This window comes from Sus scrofa, chromosome 18, assembly GCF_000003025.6.
Source record: "Sus scrofa isolate TJ Tabasco breed Duroc chromosome 18, Sscrofa11.1, whole genome shotgun sequence".
Taxonomy (NCBI): Eukaryota; Metazoa; Chordata; class Mammalia; order Artiodactyla; family Suidae; genus Sus; species Sus scrofa.
The window spans coordinates 44,674,688-44,697,281 of record NC_010460.4 but is presented as its reverse complement, the minus strand read 5'-3'; the positions used below and the strand labels follow the sequence as shown (position 1 = coordinate 44,697,281).

Sequence of the window (22,594 nt, the reverse complement as noted above, 5' to 3'; positions counted from 1 at the left end):
ACTGTGGAAATAGTTATACATCCATATGAGAGAGAGGGAAGGAACAGAACACACAAAATCACTGAAGGACACAGGCCAGAATGTGAAGAGTAGCATTTTCTGTGCATGGTGCTAGGAATACAGGTGATTTCCACTTCCCTTTTGTTCATTCACTGATATGTGAATCCTTAATCACAAGAGTGCAAAGACTGCAACATTAAGGTTTCAAAATGGTTTACCACAAAATGCAGAAACCTCCAGCCTCAGAAATAAGATGCTCCCAACCCAAGTTAAGTCCTTTCTCTACTCCTTCCCATGGTACCTCTGCTTCCAGAGATAACGATGATGCTGGCTTCTGTAATTCTCCTTGCCATAGACTTCTTTAAACTTTTATTATGTACCTCTGTGTACCTAGGCACACTGCTTCTACTCTCATAATGAAAAAAGCTGTTCTCATTTTCTAAAAGAAAAACCTGACATAGCTGTGCCCTCCTTTAGCGCGGCTTTGGGCAGTGGGTCAAAACCACCAGCCGAGCAAGATGCATTCGAGGGCTCTGGGAGAGAGTGGAGTGGACACCACAGGGCTACCTGCACCCTGTCTGGCTGCACCTCCCAAGGCGTGGGCAGGGATGGCTCAGGGACACCTGTGCGGTTCTCTGCTTGGGCACAGGAAGAAAAATAGTGACACCCCACAGTTTTCTGACTGCACTCCCCTTCCTATAGTGGTAAAGGCAGGGATTCAACAGACGCACACTTTCATTTGTAAAAAGATGGACTAATGACTTTTTACCAGCCATATTTGCGAACTCAAATTGGCTAGGGTTTAAGAAAACGACCTATTATTACATAGCAATTGAGCAAAAACATAAGAGACAAAGCAAAATTTTAGAAAGTGTTTATCATAATTTTTAAATCAATGTGTGGATAAACACTTCGAGGGAAGGAGAAAAGCATCGTATTTGTTGATGAAATCTAAGTGCTAGTTCTTTCAGTTTTTAATTCCCATTCTTATTTTATTATTATTATTATTATTATTATTTATTTATTTTGCTTCTTTTAGGGCTGACCTGCAGCATATGGAATTTTCCAAGTTAGGGGTCGAATCAGAGCTACAGCTGCCAGCCTACACCATAGCCACAGCCATGCTGGATCTGAGCCATGTCTGTGACCTACACCACAGCTCATGGCAATGCTGGATCCTTAACCCACTAAGCAAGGCCAGGGTCAAACATGAATCCTAATGGATTCTAGTAGGGTTCTTAACCAGCTTAGCACAACGGCAACTCCCCCTATTCTTATTTTAGCATTTTTTTACATACCAAAAATAAAGTGATATGATTGATCAAATATAAGCTGCTCTAAATACCACCAGACAACCACCAAAATGACTGAAATTGAATTGACAGTATAGTAACAGAGCAGACAAAACAACCAGAAGGCTCACTCCTGGCCTGTAGGAGAGCAGCGTGGTTAAAACACTGGCAAAAAAACTGGCTGTTTCTAATAGCTAAATACACAACTATGCCATGCCTCAGCAATTCCACTTCTAGAAATACAGCCAAGGGAGGTAAATGCTCTAACCACAAAAAAACTGGTATGAGAATGTTCACAGACTTTACTTAGAAGAGCCAGAGACCAACAACAGAAGAACAGAGAAGTCAGTCTGGTAATCCATATAATGGAATACTATGCAATAAGAAAAAATAAAACATGTACTTATACATGCAGTAGCATGGATGAATCTCAAAAACACATGGTGAGCAAAAGCAACCAGATACAATTAAATAAAAATTAAATGGAAGACCCCACAGGAAATTCCTGATTAATTTTCCTTGCCCTAAAGAATGTGATTCTATACATAACAGAATGAGTCCCACAATTCACAGCTCACATGATAAACTTACTAACAGATGAGAAGAGATGAAAGCCATGGGAAAAGCTCTTGTTATTTTGAAGATGGGGGGAAAAGCCTCATCAGGAGGAATTCCAGAGCCAGGACCTGCCTTTTGTATTCAACATCTTTTCAGGGCTATAAGAATGTTGTGTTGCTTAAGGGAGAAATTGAAGGGTTTACAAGGTTTAAATTAAGAGGTCTTGGACTTTGCTTTTATACACTAATATGTGCATGCCCCTTTAAAACCTTGGACAATAAGACCTGATACTTTAGTCCTCGTGAAATCTATGCCAAAGATCAGCAGAAAAAAAATTTAAGCGTAAATGAGCTAACAGCATTAATGTGCCTTCATTAATTAAAAGCATCCAGGCTTCAAGTTTTCAAAAATATGGCTGCTGTCTAGCAAAGATGAATGCAATATAGAAGCCAGCTTTCTGTCATCCTCGTTTGGCCCAAGAGAACTGTACATCACTGACTGTGGCTGGTACTGAATCCAATGATAAAATGGGCAATAAAAGAATGAATGTTTGCATGGGCATGACGAGGAACAAGTCTAAGCAACTTCCCAGCTTATGTGCTCCAAACGAATCTGCCCCAATAATGAAAGTGAAAAAATAAATCAAGTTTGCACCAACAATGGGTTCTATTTTTCCTGGAAGACTACAGTACAGAGGCATCTGCCGCTGACACACATGCATTATTTCTCTGGCTGCAGGGATGATGACATCAATTATCCTTTTCTGCTGAACTTAGTTTGGACAAAAGGTAAACTTGAGGAGTATCTGATATAAAGAGACGGGCATGCAATGGGGATACGGTGCTTTTCGAGAGGAGTGAGTATTGACTGACTGCTAAATGCTCAACTTGAGATGAAAAATGAGTTGGCTAAGCCAGGCACAGTCAGGAAAAGCTGTACTCAGACACTGCTGAGAAGGCAGGGACAACTCCAAAACCCAGATCCAATTTCTGGTCTTGGCATGCCGAATCACATCTCATTAGTGGAGGGAAGAAGCTGGCAAGAACTGATTGTATCCTGGCCCCACCATCTGTAAATTACACAGGTCCATGTTGTCACCTAAATCTGCAGGGAAATTTTGGTGAGCATGGAAGGAGGAAGCCCTGGGAAGGCTGCTCTGCAAATCCTTCTGCTTGTCGAACATCACGTTTACGGCCTGAGCAACAGTGCAGAGTGAATTGATTGTCAAGGAAAATGCACTAACTGGCATCAAGCAAGGGAGAAAAGCCCCAGGGACAGAACTGACATGAGTGCGATGACCAGCGACTAAATTACCACCTGCCTAGGGAGGAATGAAAAATCCTCTTCGCTTGTGTTTGGGCTTTATCAGCAACTGGAGACAATGACATAACAGACAAGCTAGCATTTAAATTACTCAAGTCTGGTAACGGCACACAGTTTGCATGTCAGATGGCAGAACTCGATGTGAGTAAATTCTGAGCTGTAGGCTTTTAGATGCAATGTGTGGGAGGCAAGACAAGAGAGGTGGAGCTTAGGAGACATGGCCTTATTCTGGACATGCCTGGATTCCATGTAGTTTTGAGAGAAATCATCTGACATCTTTTTACCTTGGTATCCAGGTAATCCTGAAGAATGATAAGAATAAACAGCAAAAAGATCTGGGAGTTCAAATCCGAGTCTGTCACTTCCTAGCAGGGTGAACCTGGGAAAGCCACTGAATTTCTCTGGTCCTGTAAATGATGCGGTAAGAGCGATTTTCACATAGACTCACAGCTCGATGGCAAAATGTGATTTCCTAAGAACCCAGGATACCTGGAACTATTTGTGGAAGTTCCTTGTAAAATAAGAAGGGATATTATACACATTTTAATTTTTATTATTTGTTTCTGCCATGACCTGATCTGCAGGGAAGTATGACGATGAGTCAAATATGTGAAGGTCTTATGCAAAACAAGGCAATAGGCACTAACACATACAAGAAAAAGCAAAGACTTTGGAAGTGCATACATTTTGGTCCAAGCTCACCTCTAAGAGCTACTTGTAACGATGACATCTACCTGAAGTGTTCTTAACCTCAGGTCTGTGGACTTAAAAGGGCCATGGATAGAGTTCAAGAGATCCATGAACTTGGATTAAAAAAAAAAAAAAAAAAAAAACACATCTTTACTTACACTAACCTTGGAAACGTAGCATTTCTTTCAGTTATGAATATAGGCAACTACTCATAGTGTGTTCATACTATCTATGTCTTTGCACCCAGAGAAGTCAGATATTTTGATATCACAATATAATTACTGTATCTTAAACTCTTATTTATACTCATCACTAACTGGAAATTATGGGATCTGTTCACCCGGCACCTACGCTTTTTGATTTAAGTCCTAAATAAAGAAGCACATGCTACTGTATCACAAATTTATAATTTCATATTTCGGCAAGTGTATTTGAATGCAATTGGCTTTCTTTGTAACGTGATATATTTTAACGTATGAACCTAAAAACATTCTTTTAGGAAAGAGTCCATAGGCCTCGCCAGCTCACCAGGCACTAAAAGGTTCTACCACCTCCCTGGGAATTCATTTTCTTAGGGGTAGAAGAGCTGTGAGGCGTGGTCATTGTGGGATCACAGGTGACACGGTGAGGTGCCCTGCATGCTGCAGGTATTCAACCAACAGAAGCTAATCTCTGTTGAATACGAGAAGACAAGGGCAGCAACGTCCTGTGTGGGACACATGACAGTCTTCACTCGCTAGGGCTGGATGGTCTTGCGTGGTGTTTGGGGGACACGGCCGTGTGGCTTTCCTCTCCAAGGCCACCCTGCTACGGCTTGAACTAACCTCTACACAGACCAGAGGCGAGTCTACACTGCAGTTGAGGATGGAGAGGTCTTTCAGGGGCCACTGGGCTGACCCAGCTGCACTGCTTTGAGCCAATGGACAAGGTCTTGGCCACGGCAGCGGAAATGAGAACACGTTATTTAGAAACTGGGAACATGAAGCTATTTTAAAGCTTGCCAGTGAAGGGGCCTTTGAAGGCAAGACTAGTCTTCAGGCTCAGCATAATGAATCTCAATGCGAGAAAATTACGTAATATTTCCACTTGAGTCCCAAATCAACCGTCTCAGCAATATGAGAGCATCCTGCAAAGGCGAGTGCGCGAGAGCTACGGAGGGAAGATTCATGGCCTTCTTAATTAACTCCGAGGTGCTGCACATAAGGGGGAAGCGATAAATCAAATGGATTACTACCAGCGATCCGAATTTCCAAATGAAATGAGAGAGATGAGGCACCTTGAGTCATTTTGTAAATGTGTATGGTGGTGGGGGAGGGGCACCTCCAAGGTCATCCGTTTATGTTAAAATCTGCCACCACGCACAAGAGCCCCTTGATTTCATTTCATGTCACAGGCAAAGCACTTGCCACACAGTCAGGTGCAAAGAGGCAAGAGACAGAAGGGGATGAGTGAAACACATAATGGCACCATAAGACACACACACAAAACTACGATTGTTGGTCACACGCTTACTCAAGATGTATTTACTGACCACAGGGAGGACACAGCGATGACCAGGGGTAGGTCCCTGCCCCCAGGGTGCTCCCATTCTCCAGGCGGAGCCAGCAAATCAGCAAAACAATGAATTAAACTGTGATCTCAGGTGGTGGTAAGAGACAAGAAGAATAGGAAAGCAGAGGAAGGGCACAGAGATGGGCAGACAGGGAACTATTTCAGTTGTGGTCGGGGAAGGTCTGCGGTGCAGGGGACATCTGACACCTGCAGGAGGGGAGGGAGGGAAAGGAGGGAAAGCCCCCATGGGAGGGAGAGCACCCCGGCAGAGGGCCCAGCAAGGACAAGAGCTGGGAGCAGGTAGAGCTGCGCTGGAGAGAGGTGAGGCTGGGGGGTGGGGGGCGGGGGGTGCCCCACCACAGAGGCCTTCGTTAGCCATGGGGGGCGGGGATTTCATTGTCACTCCCCATGTGATAGGAAGCCACTGGTGAGAGAGGCAGGCCATCTGGCGCAGGTTCGATTAATGTAGACCACGAGCAAAGAAACACTGGCCTGTGGTATAAACAGGGACTAATCCACATGGCAAAAGCACAAACACACGCAAACAAGGCTAAGGTTTCTGCAGTGTGGTGGTTACCATGTTCACCTAACATATGCTGACAAATCTGGAAACCACCTGGATGTCCACCAGCCAGCGGTGAAGGAGCTGAACTCTTATATCCACAGCTGAGACTTTGATGGAAATATTCAAAAGAATGAGTTAGACCCATCTCTAACTTTGACCCAGAAAGAAGTCAAATGGAAAAACAAAAAGACAAGTGTATAACTTATAAATGTTTGTGCATATATTATTTATATATTTCAGGCTGCCTTTTTTTTATTTTTTAATAAAACCAAACCCCGACATCCATGTTTGCACCTGAGAAGAAATGGAGAGGAATATACCTACCAAGATGTTACCACTGGTGACTTTGGGGGAGGAGGCTTAAGTGGGGAGGTGGGGAGAAAGGACAGAAGCTACTGATCTTATATACATTTGTACACAAATTTAAATTTTGGCAGTCAGTGGTTATGACTAAGTGTGTTCATGCTATGAGTTTGGAAAAGGCACTTAAAGACTGACGCATAATTCCTTCTGGGAGCACGGGGAACCCTCACAAAACAGGTAGCAGTAAAAGCAGGTCTTAAAGTGCAGAAGTGCCCCAGCCAGGAAAGAGGGGAGGAGAGAGGAAGAACCCAGCAGGCTGAGGGCCAAACACGAGAGGCTTCTGTACGCGGTGCTGGTGGACTGGTTCTTCTGACCAATCTTCTGGGTGGAGGCGGGCAGGAAGACGGGTGAGTGCCTGGGACGCTGGAGCCTCAAGCGAGGACAGAAGCAGGGGAACCACTCAAACGATGAGGATGTGGATGTGGCAGATCCGGTGCCTGGCTGTTTGGAGACGGGAGTGAAGGAGAGAGATGGGCAAAAGATATGAACCCCAAGCTTCTCAGACGAGTGAGTGAGTCGGTCTCACGGCACCACGTTAGGAATCCCGGCGGGAGAGGCCGTTTTGGAGGGGCTGTGAAATGATGGGGCCAGCACTGGGTGAGCTGAGCTTCTACTAAATATTCATGTGTCCACAGGCGGTTAGAGGTGAGAACTGGAAGAATTAGGGGTCGGAGGTCCTCTCTACAGAGGTGATGGCTAAACGCAAGGAAGGGAGTGAGCGTAGACAAAAGAGCGGAATACTGGGGACAAGACTTAGGGAGAAGCCTCTATCTGTGTGGCAGAGAGGCAGGAGAAGAACCAGCAGAGCCCACGTTAACGGGCACAGGGAGGAAAGGGTATCCGAAAAAGAAAGTGGCCAACAGCATCGAATGGCGTAGGCCCGTCAGGAGGGTCTCAGGGAAGATGCCATTCTTCTCCGCAAAGAGAAAAAGCAGAAGCAGAGAGGAAAGGGAATTCTGAGGACTGCCCAGACCGTAGGGTCTGTGCCATGTGACCAAGTGAAGCCAGACAACAGGGCTTGAGGCCACAGGGAGGAGAGAGGGATGTGGCACTCAGGCCGTGGCGCCAGCTTCGAATGAGGGAGCGGGAGAATGAAGAGAACACGGATAAAAGAGCCGGGTCAACTTGGAGATGGAAAGAGAGATGCTGAGATGGGACCCAGACGCCGTGTGCATCTTCTCGGTGCAGGAGCCAAGAACACCTGCCCATGAGGGAACTGGGAATACCTTCGGGACGTCAGTACACCGGGAAACACTCCCAACGGCCTGTGCTAAGCTGAGCAAGGTTTTATTTTTTTTAGGGCTGCCCCCGAGGGAATGTGGAAGTTCCCAGCCTCGGGGTCGAATCGGAGCTGCAGCTGCCAGCCTACACCACGGCCACAGCAACGCAGGATCTGAGCCAGGTCTGTGACCTACACCATTCCTCTCGGCAACGCGGGATCCTCGACCCACCAAGCAAGGCCAGGGATCGAACCCTCATCCTTATGGATACTAGTCAGGTTCATTACCACTGAGCCATGACGGGAACTCCAAGCAAGGTTTTAACCTGGAATGAAAGGATCACGAGACGGTCTTGTGGGTCTGGCTGAGGCTGGGCAGGCTGGACTTGCAGTGGACGACTGTCCGGCTGGGTACTTTCTGTGGCAACTGCCAGCGGGTAGCCCGAGTAGGGAGGCACGTTCTGTGCTGATCTGAGGCCGAGAATGGAGATGATGAGTGGGCCACTAGGAAGAGGGATGAATCTAAATTGGAAAATTCAAAGCGAACACATCCAGCAACTGGCCCGAATGCGGACAAGCGGGGAAGGGCCGGGGTCCTAGGTCTCCAGGACAGCGTGTAGCCCGGAAGAGGCAGCTCTGGAGACTCTGACCCACAGCGAAACGTCACTGTCGGAGGCCTTAAAGGTACAGCCGCTCTTGCTTAGGACAAAGTCCAGGAAATGGGTTCCCATAAAGGCAAAAAAAATGAAATCTTTTTTCATTATTTCTAAACAGTTTCGATGTCACTGAATCTTTTTTGACTTATACATTTGAAGACCCTGAAAAAACGTAATGCAGCTCTGAAATGGCCTTAAAGATGCATAAAAAGAACAGAGTTCCTGTCGTGGTGCTGCAGAAACAAACCTGACTATTATCCAAGAGGACGTGGGTTCAATCCTTGGCCTCGCTCGGTGGGTTAAGGATCCGGCACTGCTGTGAGCTGTGGCGTAAGTCGCAGATATGGCTCAGATCCCGTGTTGCTGTGGCTGTGGTGTAGGCTGGCAGCTGCAGCTCTGATGCAACCCCTAGCCTGGGAACTTCCATATGCCGCAGGAACAGCCCTTAAAAAAAACGCATAAAAAGATCAGTCACAAATACGCACGGGTAGATGTACTGAGGAAGACTAAAACATGGCAGGGTGTGACGTGAGTTGCACAAGCAACCTATTTTTAAAACACAGATTGCCTGAACTTGTAGATGACAAGTACGTTGCACAAGGAGGCCCAGTACCTGAGAGGCAAATCGCATCGCCCAGCTCTGCCAAGACTTAGCTCTCCTACCATGTGTTTTACACCAGCAGCACAGGCTAACTCTGGTGGAGCCAAAATGGCACAGAAGAGGTCTTTCCAGCTTCCCACTGTCTCTGGAAAGCACATGGCTCTTGCAGAACATAAAGAGCCAGCCAAATCAGGTTAGAGATATTACAACAAGGAAAATCTGGCAGGCAGCCATCTCGGCTTTGTTTCAACTGATGTCCATAAAAACAGAGGCTAGGAAAGTGGTAGCACAACGTCTGGAGTCTGAGATCTAACAGCATGCAACATGTTTATGTTATGCATTAGGCCACAAACTTTAGTCTGGGGCTGGGGCGCACGGCAGAACCTTAGATCCGATGGACAAAGGAGGGAAATGGCAAAGGCTGTCCTGGACCGTAATAAACATGACTGCTCTCAGAAGCCCATGAACAGGTGGTTTCATGAAAAACAAAACAAAACAAAACCGTACTGCTTTCAGATTAAAAAAAAAAAAAATCAAATGTTTCAGGCTTGTTTGTATAAAGTAAATAGAAGGTCAGTACACACTTGGCCAATTACAGCATTTTTTATGAGGCTATGACTGACTAGAATCTGGCCAAAATGAGTCCAACTGAAACAGCAAGAGCGAGCGTTTGGGGGAATGGGGTGAGGTTTTGGAGTGGCGATGAAAGTGAGAAAGAGGAAGAAAGCTTTCATTAAGCGGTTCACATTCTGGGAGGAGGATTTTTTTTTTTTTTTTTAAAGCATCCAGACTGATTTTATTTTCAATCAAAACAACCTCTTATTTAGTATATTTTTCCTTTTCGTTCTTCAACACATCTATAATGACTGCTTTCAAGACTTTATTTCCTGAATCTGACCAGCTCAGGGAGGGTCTCTATTGACTGCTTTTTTTCTCTTGTCTAAGGCTGAGGATTTTCCCGTGTCTTTCACGTCTAGTAATTCTTAATTGTATATTAGACATTGTGTATCTGATTCATGCCTATGAACAGCACTGATTTTTGTTCTAGCCAGCAATTCAGTTTCAGGCTGTTGAACTCACATAGGCCCACGGTGATACTTTATTAGGGCCGACCTGTGGGAGGCCCACAGGGGTTTGTAAGATCTTCTATCTTGTCAGGATTCACCTCCAAACTGGCTGCTCTGAAGAGCGTGTGGAGTCTTGGCTTTAGAAGCTATTAGGGCATCTCTAGAGCAGGTCACACTGGGACAAAGTCCTTATTTCTAAGGAGAGTCTTTCTGGTACCGCAGTTGGAAGACTCGAGTATGGACAAGCTGTTTCCACGCTGGCTGGGCTAGAATGCAGTGCCTGGCACTGCTCGACCTCTGGGCAACCTGCTCCCTTCTCACCCCTGCAGCTGCTGTGCTTTGGTAAGACTCACATCTCACCCTGAACGTGTCCACCCTGAGCCATGGACTCATGAAGGACCCTCGTACAGACTGCTGTGGCCTCTTTTTAACAGATCCCTCATCTCCAGTCCCTGGGCCACAGATTCCAGTAGCTTTAGCTGCCCCAACTCTGACCTCTCTCTCCTTGGGTTCTAGCTCACTCCACTGCAGCAAGGAAATTGTCTTCAGCCACTGAGCCAGACGACTACAGGGCTCCCCTCCTAAGTTTCCTTTCTCTCAGGAGTCACAGTCTTGCACCGCCTCTTGCCCAGAGCCTGAAATGCACCGAGTCATACATCTATCCACTTGTTTATGGTGGGAGAACTAGGGACGGCCGATGCTGAGCCTATCGGTGCGCTGCACTGCATGTGAACGCTGACATGCAAGTTCACATGCAAGTTGTAGACACTCACTGTCATCACAGCCGTCTCAGCGCACGGGGGAAGGAGAGGCTTCCGGTTCCTCGCAAAAGTGTCCCCCGACTTGATGATTCATTCCCTCCCTCATTCACGAATCCACATTCACTCCACAGTCACTCATTCAATAAACGTTTATTGCAAGGCTGCTATGTGCCAGACACTGTGCTGGCGGCTGGGGACACAGTTCTGGGAGACAGAAAGCATCCCCGCCCTCGTGGAGGGGACTCTGCTGGTCCTGCTCCAAAGCCGTGGCGTTGCTCATATAATCACTGACTTGAGAGAGAAAAGGGAGACTTGGCATGAGCAGAATATAAAGAATAATAAAAAGACCTATTACTTACATAATGCTTCCTACGTCCCAGGCACTGCTCTATGGGCTTTATCCACACTGATTTAATACCCATAGTTAAAAAGGAATTATTGTTATTAGAGCTGAGGAGACAGAGGCGGAGACGTGCCAGCTTGCTCACAGAGTCCTGAAAGGCAGAGACAGGACTCAAACCGAAGCAGTCTGACTCTGGCCCGCACAGACGCTACCGCTGCCTTGCTCTATTTCTCAAAGAGAGAAGAGAGAAGGAATGAGATTGGGGGTGGAGGGAGGAAACAGAGAGAGTTTTCTTTCTTTTTCCGAATTGTAAACTATTTTGTAAATTTTTAAACAATATTGATTGATTGATTTTTGACCGCACCCGCAGCATGTTTAAATTTCCCGGCCAGAGATCAAACCCACACCATAGCAGTGACCTGGGCTGCTGCAGTGAAAACACCACATCTTCAACTCGCTGTGCCACAAGAGAACTCCAAAGAGATAGTCTCCAAACAAACAAAAATAAAAGCTTTCTTTTAAATAGAAGCCACCTGGGTGGGTGTCTGGGCAGGTTGAGAGAAGCAAATGAATCCCTATTCAAATAGGCACAGAGTAGAAGTTGATGGGGTTGGCACGTAAGTGCATAATTTTGTCCTTGTTTTTCCCAGCAGAAAAGAGGAATGCTCTGCTCCTTTCTTTCTTTTTTTTTTTTGTCTTTTGTCTTTTTTGTTGTTGTTGCTATTTCTTGGGCCGCTCCCTCGGCATATGGAGGTTCCCAGGCTAGGGGTTGAATCGGAGCTGGAGCCACCGGCCTACGCCAGGCCCACAGCAACGCGGGATCCGAGCCGCGTCTGCAACCTACACCACAGCTCACGGCAACGCGGGATCGTTAACCCACTGAGCAAGGGCAGGGACCGAACCCGCAACCTCATGGTTCCTAGTCAGATTCGTTAACCACTGCGCCACGACAGGAACTCCCCCTCTGCTCCTTTCAATCAGAAAAAGAATAGCAGGCTGTCCCGAATCTGTGCCTTCACGGTTCCCTGGGGACGCTGAGGATGTAGATGGAAGTGACTGAATTCTAGCAAGTGGCATATGCAGAACTAGTCCCATCCAATGCTTCAATAAAAAGCGCTCTGGGATCAGGGACCTATGAGAATCATATTAGCCCTCTTGGCGACTTCAAATGCATATCATCAGCATAGGAAACCATCTGATTAAATCCTATGGTAAAGGAACTCAAGTCATTTAACTCAGGATTTCCCCAAATCAGCTGATCACAGAACCCTTCGGTGAATCAGTGAATCAGTGGGTTGTGGGGGGGGGGGGGGAGCGTATGAGAGAAGCTGGCAAACATCCACGAGAATGACTCTTCTATGAAACCTATTTTAGAATTTGCTGTTTAATAGCCAACACAAAACTAAAAAAAAAAATCCATTTTCAGAGGAGGTCCGACCTAACTATTCCTGTGCCAAGTGGTGAGCCTTACAAAGAGAATGTGAATAGAGCTGCAGCTTAGGAATAAGAGGATACTAAATTTTTATTAGGCAGTAAATGACAAGGGATGAGTGCACTCATGTACCCGTTTGAGCCTGAGCATGCGATTCCTTTACAGCTTACGTCAAACTGATGAACACCTTTTAAAAATGAAGTTTATCTGAAAACACCAGTTATTTTAATACAAACATATTTTGTACGGAAAACAGTATAATTAAGAGCCATGGCCATGTTTGTTATCATGTCTTGAAGTTAACCCAGTTACCCATTTCTGGGGGGGGGGGGTCACACGTTGTTCAAGCCATCCTGTCACCTCGAGGCAGCAACCCAAACTATCTCGCAATATCTACCAATACAGATATTGATACAGTCTATATTCCTATGTCACAATAACCTGAAGGAAACACCCAGATGTAGCCCAGTGCTTCTCATCAACCTTTTTAAGGAGACTTACCTGACTTCACCCTATAGAGCTCACCTATCACCCGCCTACTAATGAGAGGTGGTGGCAGTAGACAGTTTCCTGTGCTCTGCCAGTGCCCTGGCCTTTCTTTCCTCCATGCTAGGATGCTAAGGTGGCCTTCCCAACTCTAGCCGAGGCCTGAAATGCGAGGATGCGCCCTGCCCTCTCAATCCAGCACTTAAAATCTCCTGGTCACCTCTCATAGCATTTTCAGCCTCTGCCAACTCCTGCTGTGTTCTTTCCTTAGGTTGCTGCCCCCCAATTATCTACAGCATGGTGATGATTCTTTTTTTGTCTTTCTGTATCCCCCCTCTGTCCAGCTGCCCACTTTATTTTTCCAACATTAGTTTCCCGAACTCTCTTCTGACTTTTACCTAGTACTTTACTTTCTGACATCGCAGCAAATCAGGCTGTACAGTGATTAGAAAAACAGGTTCTGGAGCCTAACTGTGCAGGTTTGAACCTAAGACTCCACTTCATACCAGCCGGGGACCCAGGGTACGTAACTTTCCTGAGTCTCAACTTTTGAGCCTGTAAAGTGGAGATTATCATAGTATCTCGTGGTCACCGAGAAATTTAAATGAAATAACTAATGCAAAAGAAACGCTTAGCATGGAGCTCAAGGCATATAATGAGTTACATTTGCTTTTTCTAGTATTATTTCTTCTATGTTCTCTCTTATAGCCAAAATCTAGCTTTTCTTCTTGCCCTTTATATCTTTTCTCCAGGAATATAAAGATGCTACAGACAAAGCAATGACCTTCCCTAACACATGAGCTTACCGCCGTCTCTCATGTCACAAAATTAACAGAACTTCCTATCCTCAAAATTCCTATTCATCTTTTCCCCCCAGAACTACTCCTACAGCCTTCAGTAATTCATCCTATCTTGCTATTTATCTTTAAATTGTTTTTATTTTAAAATTTGCTCAGGTGTTGTCACAGACCCACTTTTAGGGGACTTAAAGTTTCATTCAATATACTATGTTCAAGAGAGTAAAGCAATTTAAAATAAGTGCAAATAAAGGCTCCAATTCCTACTCAATTCTTTTTTTAATCCAAAAAGCTATCTCCATATTAAGAACCTTAGCTCTGTGGTTTCGCTTAATGTTATTGCCCAAAAAAGTTTCCTCTCTATTTTGAGGTGCCCAAAAGAACATCAGAGTTGCATAAACAGATATATGAACAGACAAATATTGATTCTTTTCCTGTATTCACTGCTCAGCAAAATTAAGACTACTTCCTTAGAGGTTTAAGGAAAAAGACATTTTTTTGTTCAACTTTGCTTTATAATAGTACTCTTTTCGGCAGTGCTCAAGATATTGCCATCAAGCAGACTTTCACATTACCCAACCTTCACTAGTCTCTTCCTGAATCCCTACTGCCTTCATGTGAATTTCATTATGTGTCCCTTCTATATCAAAGGCCCTTAAGACTCCCTTTTTTTCAAGTTCAATTTTTTAAAAATTATAGTTGATTTACAATGTTGTTTTAGTTTCAGGAGTACAGCAAAGTGATTCCGTTATCACTTGCACCTCTGCAGCAACCCGAGCTGCTGGAGTCAGATTCTTAACCCACTTCACCACAGTGGGAACTCCTGTTTGTAGCTTTTTAAGGAACCTCCATACTGTTCTTTGCAGTGGCTGTACCAATTTGCATTCCCACCAACAGTGTAGGAGGGCTCCTTTTTTCTCATACCTTCTTCAGCATTTATTATTTGTAGACTTTTTAATTTTTTATTGAAGTATAGTTGGTTTACAATGTTGTGATAATTGCTGCTGTACAACAAAGTGATTCAGTTATACATGTACATAAATCCCTTCTTTTTCAGATTCTTTTCCCATACAGATGATCACAGAATACTGGGTAGAGTTCCCTGTGCTATACAGCAGATCATATTTGTCAGTCATTCCATATTACTATTTGTAGATTTTTTGAGGATGGCCATTCTGACGGGTGTTAAGCGGCAGCTCACTATAGTTTCGATTTGCATTTCTCTAATAATTAACAATGGTGAACATCTTTTCATGTGCCTCATTGGCCATCCGAATGTCTCCTTTGGAGAAATGTCTATTTAGGTTTTCTGCCTAGTTCTGATTGGGTTGTTCAGCTTTTTTGATACTAAGCTATACAAGCTATTGGTATATTTTGGCAATTAATTTCTTGGTAGCGTCGTTTGCAAATATTTTCTCTCATCCTATAGACTGTCTTTTTATTTTTTAATGGCTTCCTTTGCTATGCAAAACCTCTTAAGTTTAATTAGGTCCCATTTATTAATTTTTGTTTTTCTATTACTCTGAGATGGATCCAAAAAAATACGCTGCAATTTATGTCAAAGGGTTTTCTGCCTATGTTTTCCTCTAGGAGTTTTAGAGAATCCAGTCCCCTTAAGGCTTCTCTTGGCATTCTTTCCCCTATGGCCAGACTTGGATTCCTCCTTGCAGCTCTCCAACGCTCAGCTCTCTTTTCCATCTACCAGGTGTTTGTCACCTGCAACTCAGTACCCAGCGTGTCTACCATGTGTTCAGCGCTACGTGGTGAATGCGGCACTGAACACGAAGGGATCCCGAGTGAGAAGGGGTGTCCGGAACCTGTGCAATCGTCCATACATAGTCCTTCTCTTGACCTACAGGTCACAAGTAAACAACTCAATCCCCCACAGGTCTGCCTCTCTACCACCAAGGATGTGACGTGGCAAATTCTCTTATCTTCTCAGGCCTCTAAATGCAATGATATGTCTGGTTCAAGACACTGACCTAACTTCAGGACCTAACTTCCAGTTTATAGCAAATAAGAGACAGAGGAACCTGCCAAATGGCCTCTTGAAGACGCCAAAGAAAACCCGGAAGGTGGGAGCACGTGGTGGGATGCTGGCGCATCTCTTTAATAAGTCACTGTCAATGAAAGGGGCTGCATCAGGATAAAAGCAACTTGGGGGGGGCAAGATATTGAGGTACAATGTGATGTTCTGAATTGGATGCTGGGCTAGACAAACATCTACCATGGACTTGTTTAGATCATCTGGGGAAACCTGCATATGATCTGGATATTAGATTAGATGCAAATGTACTGAAATCGAAAAAGACCAGTCACAAAACTGAGCAAAAGCGAAAAAACATAGGCACAGCTTTTGGTTAAAAATTATATAGCCTTTTTAAAATTTGTTATTGAAATACATTTACTATTACATAGTTTTCTTTCTTTCTTTTCTTTCTTTCTTTCTTTTTTTTTTTTTTTGTTTGTTGCTTTTTAGGGCCACACCTACGGCACATGGAAGTTCCCAGGCTCGGGGTCGAATCAGAGCCGCAGTTGCGAGCCTACGCCACAGCCATAGCAACATCAGATCCAAGCTGCATCTGCCAGCCTACAACTACACCTAAGGAGCTGCAACGCTGGATCCTTAACCCTCTGAGCAAGGCCTGCGTCCGCATGGATACTAGTTGGGTTCATTACTGCTGAGCCACAACGGGAACTCCTGTTAACACAGTATTTTTTAAAAGTGATCTGAAAAATATGTGTCGGGTGTTACCAGTAGTGAGATCTGGATGGTGGGAATGTGATGTTTTGCTAAAAATTTTTTTTGTTTGATGACATTTTCTACTTTTCTTCAATGCCTATATATGGCTGTAATAATAAAAGGTTATTTTGAAAAAAGGACCCATCTTCTCCCAGCAGACTCATCTCAGAAAGTTCACACCCACTGACTACACTCTGACTCTAGGATGCGAGCATATCCTGCTTGATTCAAGTTCTCTGGTGCTTTTTTGTCTGTAGCCCTTGTCCCTATTCTTCAGTTTCACTGGCATCCCAAATCACACGGGCATAGTATTTATTTCTTTAGTGAATATAATGCTTGTGTAATTAGTAGACCCCTGCTGCCAACATGGCTGACAATATAAGCAGGAAGAATGAATGTGAAAATCTCATAGATTCTTATTAGAATAAGGCTTGTTTAGTACACACCTTTGTAACATATTTTACCCAAAATACAACAGCCATACTATTAAGAAGTCCTACTAAATACTATTGTTAATCTCTAAGACTATTTATCTTATTCTTCAATATTAGTAGGCTAATTCACACACATGCATATCATAATTCTAATGTATACTTAAACTTTTCGAAATCCGAGCTCATCTCTGGAAACACAGGGTTTGTGAGAAACCCAGATAAGCACATATATCTTTATCGGTATCTGATGTGATTTTGAAAGTGTTTCACTTAAAACATCTCAAAAATTATGGGTAATGAAAAACTGTAGATATTTTATCTCACTTCCAGGAAAGGCTGATAAATGGGAACCCACAGAAGATATGTAAATAGATGCTTATAGTAATGAATCCTTTAAAAAACATCCTTCATACAAGAACTTGAAACTGAGCATGGCGACTTCAATTCAAAGCCCTCTCTAGACAAGATTTAAGTAAATTTTCTAAAAAGGCATTAAGATGGAACAATACAGATAATTCATTCCCAGCTTTCCAGCTCAGACCCTGAACCTCAGCTCTGGTACCAAGAAACTTGCAACATTCTTTGCTTTATATAAAAAAGGGACAGTCAAGCGAAATTCATGCGCTGAATTACGAGCAGAGAATTTTTCATTCCCACTAAAAATTAGTTTTGCTTTTCCTTTGCCTTTTTCTGTTTGAAGGGGGTGTGTGTTTTCTTAACATAAGTTGATTTTAGGTTCTCTTCAAAAATTCCTGTCTACTTAACTATTTGAGTTGGCTCAAACACCAAGTCCTCTTTTAGGCCCGATGCATCAAGTCCTAACTGTTCTCCAAAGTTGTGCTCAAAGGTTCGGTTTCAGTAAAAACGCCTGTTCCTCTACTCAGATGGGGTCAGCTGAGAATGTTTCCACAAAAGATGAGCTGCTACTAAGTAACTTCGATATCAAATTATTTCAATTTGCTATATATCCTGCTATATTCTTTTTTTAATTGTTATTTCCCCAACACAATTATTTTTTTCCACTATATATCCTGATATATTCTGATAATGCAACCCTGTTCTGCATTCATAAAGCACCTCTCCACCCCAGGGTTTAAAGGTTTCACTCAGATGTAAATCTACTAATCTCCCAAGTTGCCCTATGAAGTCAAAGTAGCATAGTCTAACTCTGCATACAAAATACTTCCAGAATGAGCTTATAAATCTATCGTGTTTTCAGCCACATGAACAGAGAACGACAGCCCTACCCCTCCCCAACAGAGAAACAAGAAAATTCCATATACAGGTTGATTTTAAATAATCTCCCGTAAATATTTTAAGCCTGAAAACATTTTTTCTACCCTGTTAAAAAATGCACATTTAAAAAATAAATATGTGGCAAATATGAGGTTGCTATAAATTCTGAAAATGGCTTACCTATTAATGTAACTGAGGGCAACATAGGTTGGCTGCTGTAATTCTTGTTTTTCTAAAACACGTGGATCTGTATCTGAAATAAAAACACAATTATGATCTTTCAGCTTTCGCATCAGAATATATGAGGCTACCTAACCTAAAGTAGCAGAGGCTAAACAGAGAAAAAGATTAATGATCGCGCAAAAATCAATTTACAATTTTCAAGAAAACACGGTCAGCAAAGTATAATCATTTGTTCATTCATTCATAAATAACAAGATATTACATTACTTTTCAAGAGAATTCCAAACATCAACAGTGATAAAATGTCCATCTGTCACACAAACTCTTGCACAATCCCCCTCATAAATATTGGTTTTCACTGCTTACAGTTACAATGTTGGCATGGTTTTAGGTGGTTAATCGGCCTAAGAAAGAAAGTCTCTGTTAATTATGCTCACTTCAATGCTGGAACAAATTAGGTGCCATTGGAAAGCTCCATCCATTTGAAAGTCTACTCCGCATTGTTCTTATTCACTGAACACTTTCTGGGGGGTTTGGATTCACATTCTAGAAGGCAACTTGTCCCCTCTTTAACTGTACAATGACTCCATTATAACTTTTCTAGACTCACAATCAGAAATTCTCATGCTGGTTCAGAATCCACAAACACCACATTCACCAGAGGATTTCTTTCCCTCTTGAAGAGATAGAATTCAACACCATGGCAACCTTCGGTAGTGATGCTTCCCCAACACAGCACCAAAAATGTACCTTTCACCATGAGAAACATATTTTCAAGCCTCTCAGGTGGAGAAATGACGGTGGCAAATGTATGCAAAGGCAACGTTTCTATAGTAAAGCAAAGAAACGGAACACATTTCATTGTCTTAGAAAAAGGTTCAGACATTTCACACAGATTTCTTTTCATTACAACCTCGTTTAAAACCATCTCATTATGAGAACTCTCCCAGCTGCACTTGGCAGGAACACCTTCTTTGATGTAATGACAGATGGTGTTTCAAGAACCTTTGTACAGGAAGTGTTTACTGCACGTGGTGGATGTAAGATACACATGCTGACGCCAAAGTGCATTCACAGGTGACGGGCGCAGGGGTGCAGACACAGTGGCACAGACCCCAGGTGGCAAAAATGATCGCGCAAAAATCAATTTACAATGCTTTCCACTCCCAGACCACAGCCGGACAGTAGTGGCCATTTTATTCTTGGTGTTGGAGTTAACAATCTCATGTTCACGTTATCGTTTTTCCTCTGCCAAGAATTTCAGGGATGTAACTATTCAGAAATCCCGCTTCCTGGGCCTTGGCCATGGCAAGTCCATGAAAGCCAAATTCTGAAACAAGAGACAAAGTTTCTCTGAATGGCTCCATCAAGTCGGGTCTCAAGGTTTTGGCAGGGCAAGTGAGAACACATCAGTAACTCAGCATTTCCTCTCCCTCCTGTGATGGCATATGCAACCGAGGCTGTTGTTGATCACAGGCTTACAGATTCAACCCACTGTTCTCTAAACACAGGGAAACCACTCTTGTAGGGAACCAGTTTTTAAATGCAACCCTTACTCACACACATCTAAGTTTGCTGGAACCCAAAGCATACCTATGCTGCTTTTTTTTTTTTTTTTTTTTTTTTGGCTTTTTAGGGCCCCACCCTCGGCCGTGTCTGTAACCTACACCCCAGCTCATGGCCATGCCAGATCCTTTACCCACTGAGCAAGGCCAGGGATCGAACCCGTGTCCTCATGGATACTAGGTGGGTTTGTCACTATTGAGCCACAACAGGAACTCCTACCCATGCTTCTGAGAGTAACATTCTGTACATTTCACCTGCGTTCCCTGGAGAGGCATCAGCAGAACAGGGCTCACCAGGGAAAGCTGTTTTATCCGCAGAAAGGTCTACTGGGATGCCAAGTGGCCATGTGTGCAAATGGTGACTGACAGACCGATCCTGCAAGGTTTTTCCAGGTGTTTAACGAGGTAAGAAATACACAGTTGGAGACAAAACCCATGACATTGAAAAGAAAGGAGGAAGAGAAGAAAGAACAAGGCAATGACCGCAAATGTCTGGGTGGAAATTTTCTCAAGCGCTCCCAGAACCCTTTCACCTCAAGTTTAGGCATTGAGGGCCAAGACACATTATTGGACATTGATGTCCCTTCAGAGACAGGGACCTGAACTCATCCCTCCATAGAGACCTCTGGTGCACGAATACATAAGCTGCATTATTCTGAAAGAAAAGAGCACTGCTCTAAAATGTCTGGACAAAGGGGAAAAGAGTTAAGAGGGCAATAAACATGTGCACCTCCTTCACCGATGCCTGTAACCAAAATTCAGTCCAACAGTGTTCCCGCAAACCATCTTCTAAAGCTTTGTTTCCAAATTACGTGGTTTTTTGTTTTGTTTTTTTGTTTGTTTGTTTGTCTTTTTAGGGCTCCACCCACAGTGTATGGATGTTCCCAGGCTAGGGATCAAATTGGAGCTGTAGCCGCCAGCCTGAGCCACAGCCACAGCAACACCAAATCCGAAGCCATGTCTGTGACCTACACCAAGCTTACGGCAACACGGGATCCTTAACCCACTGAGTGAGGCCAAGGATCGAACCCATGTCCCCATGGATACCAGTCGGGTTCATTACTGCTGAGCTAATGGGACCTCGCAAATTATGTAATTTCTCAAATACTTTAAATACCACCTAAGATACCTTGACTTATTTGTTTTGAATATTAGTGTATGTATGTTTGTACACCTGCACGCAGTCACGCGTTTGTACCGTTCTTTTTCTTCCTCACAGTACCCTCAAATTTGGAGTGGTAAAATGCACTTCCAGAAGCTTCTAAATGCCACTCTCCAAAACATCTAGAAGCACCTCAAGCAGGATTCTCCAGTTTTTCTAGAATGAAGATTCTGGAAACCAACAAGAAGGTAGAACTTCCATACAAATGTCTACCAGGCTGAGGCATCTCTTTCAGATTAAATGTTTCCTTGAGCAACCTTTGGAACATCCATGAAAGCTTTGCATTCTTTTTTTTTTTTGTCTTTTTTGTCATTTTAAGGCCACACCCATAGCATATGGAGGTTCTCAGGCTAGGGGTCTAATCGGAGCTACACCTGCCAGCCTACACCACAGCCACAGCAACACCAGATCCAAGCCCCGTCTGCAACCAATACCACAAATCACGGCAACGCCAGATCCTTAACCCACTGAGCAAGGCCAGGGATCGAACCCGCAACCTCATGGTTCCTAGTCGGATTTGCTGCCACTGTGCCAAGACGGGAACTCCACACTCTTAAATCGAAATCAGGCGCTTGATGCCCACAAATCTGGAGAAGCCTGCACAAGTGCGACGGGAGGGAAAGCACGAGGGGGGCTGGTCGCGCATAACCATCAGCCCGGACACCCGCTTCCTGGCTGCCGCTGTGCGAGATCACGACTCACCGTTTTATGGATTTCATCGCACTGTTGCGCACTCTGCATTCAGTCAGAGCATAATAGCTGCCTGCATCAGCTCCCCCTCCCTGACGGAAGTAACGGCCTGATGCTAAGGACTCCGCACTAGAGTGACAAGGGACGAGGGTGTCCACGGCAGGCCGGGGACGTCCTCCCGAAGCCGCAGCGTCACGAGCCGAGGGAACTGGAGAGCGTGACACTCGCCACAGGACCTCCCTGACCGCAGCAACGACGACCCCCGCGGAACATGTTTTGCGGGGTGGCCACGCTAAGCCCTGGGAGACCAAGCGCAGCGGCTGACGCGCCCACGCCCCCAGAAACTTCTCCGGCTTGTGTGTGGCACTCCTGTGAACCTGGAACGCTGGCTACCTTTGCCCAGGGAAAAAAGCCATCTCAGAAATGTGTCACGGCCGCACGATGTTCCTGAACCGGGCCAGCGGCGAGGAAGGCCGGCAGTCCCCCAGGGCGGCGGCCGCCAGCCCCGCGGGACGCGCGCTACCGCTTGCACATCGCAGAAGCGGCAGGAAGATAAGCCCCAACTTTCTCAGCGCGGCAGGGCACAGCCAAAAAAAGCACCAAGAGAGGGCTGTTTTCTGTCTCCTCTCACCCCTTGCACACTCACAGATTTTAAGAGAATTCAAATATGAAAATGCATTTTAAAATACCCAAGCGATAAAAACCTATCAACTTCCTTCAAAGTTTCTAAAACACAGCACCCTCTAAAGCAGACAGCACAAATCAAATAAAGTGGACAGCCATGTGCCTCTTGTGTCCTTCCCAGCTCGTGATCACAGCCTGAGGCCATCTCTACGACAAGGACGGGACACAAAGTAGGCGCCTGCTGTAGCTCCTA

The 22,594-nt window shown here is 44.5% G+C and overlaps 1 protein-coding gene across 2 annotated transcripts in view; it reads right to left on the bottom strand.

Annotated features, from left to right (window-relative positions):
• Positions 1–22,594, bottom strand: part of JAZF1 (JAZF zinc finger 1) — a 338,572-nt gene that overhangs the window by 129,820 nt on the left and 186,158 nt on the right. Inside the window, exons 1-2 of one of the 2 annotated variants that reach the window (XM_013985762.2) lie at positions 18,568–19,897; positions 18,298–18,370 (exon numbers count right to left, since the gene is read on the bottom strand). In XM_013985762.2, the coding sequence (XP_013841216.1) occupies positions 18,298–18,370; positions 18,568–18,610 (116 nt within the window). In that variant the 5' untranslated portion in view covers positions 18,611–19,897. 2 annotated transcript variants of the gene reach the window in all.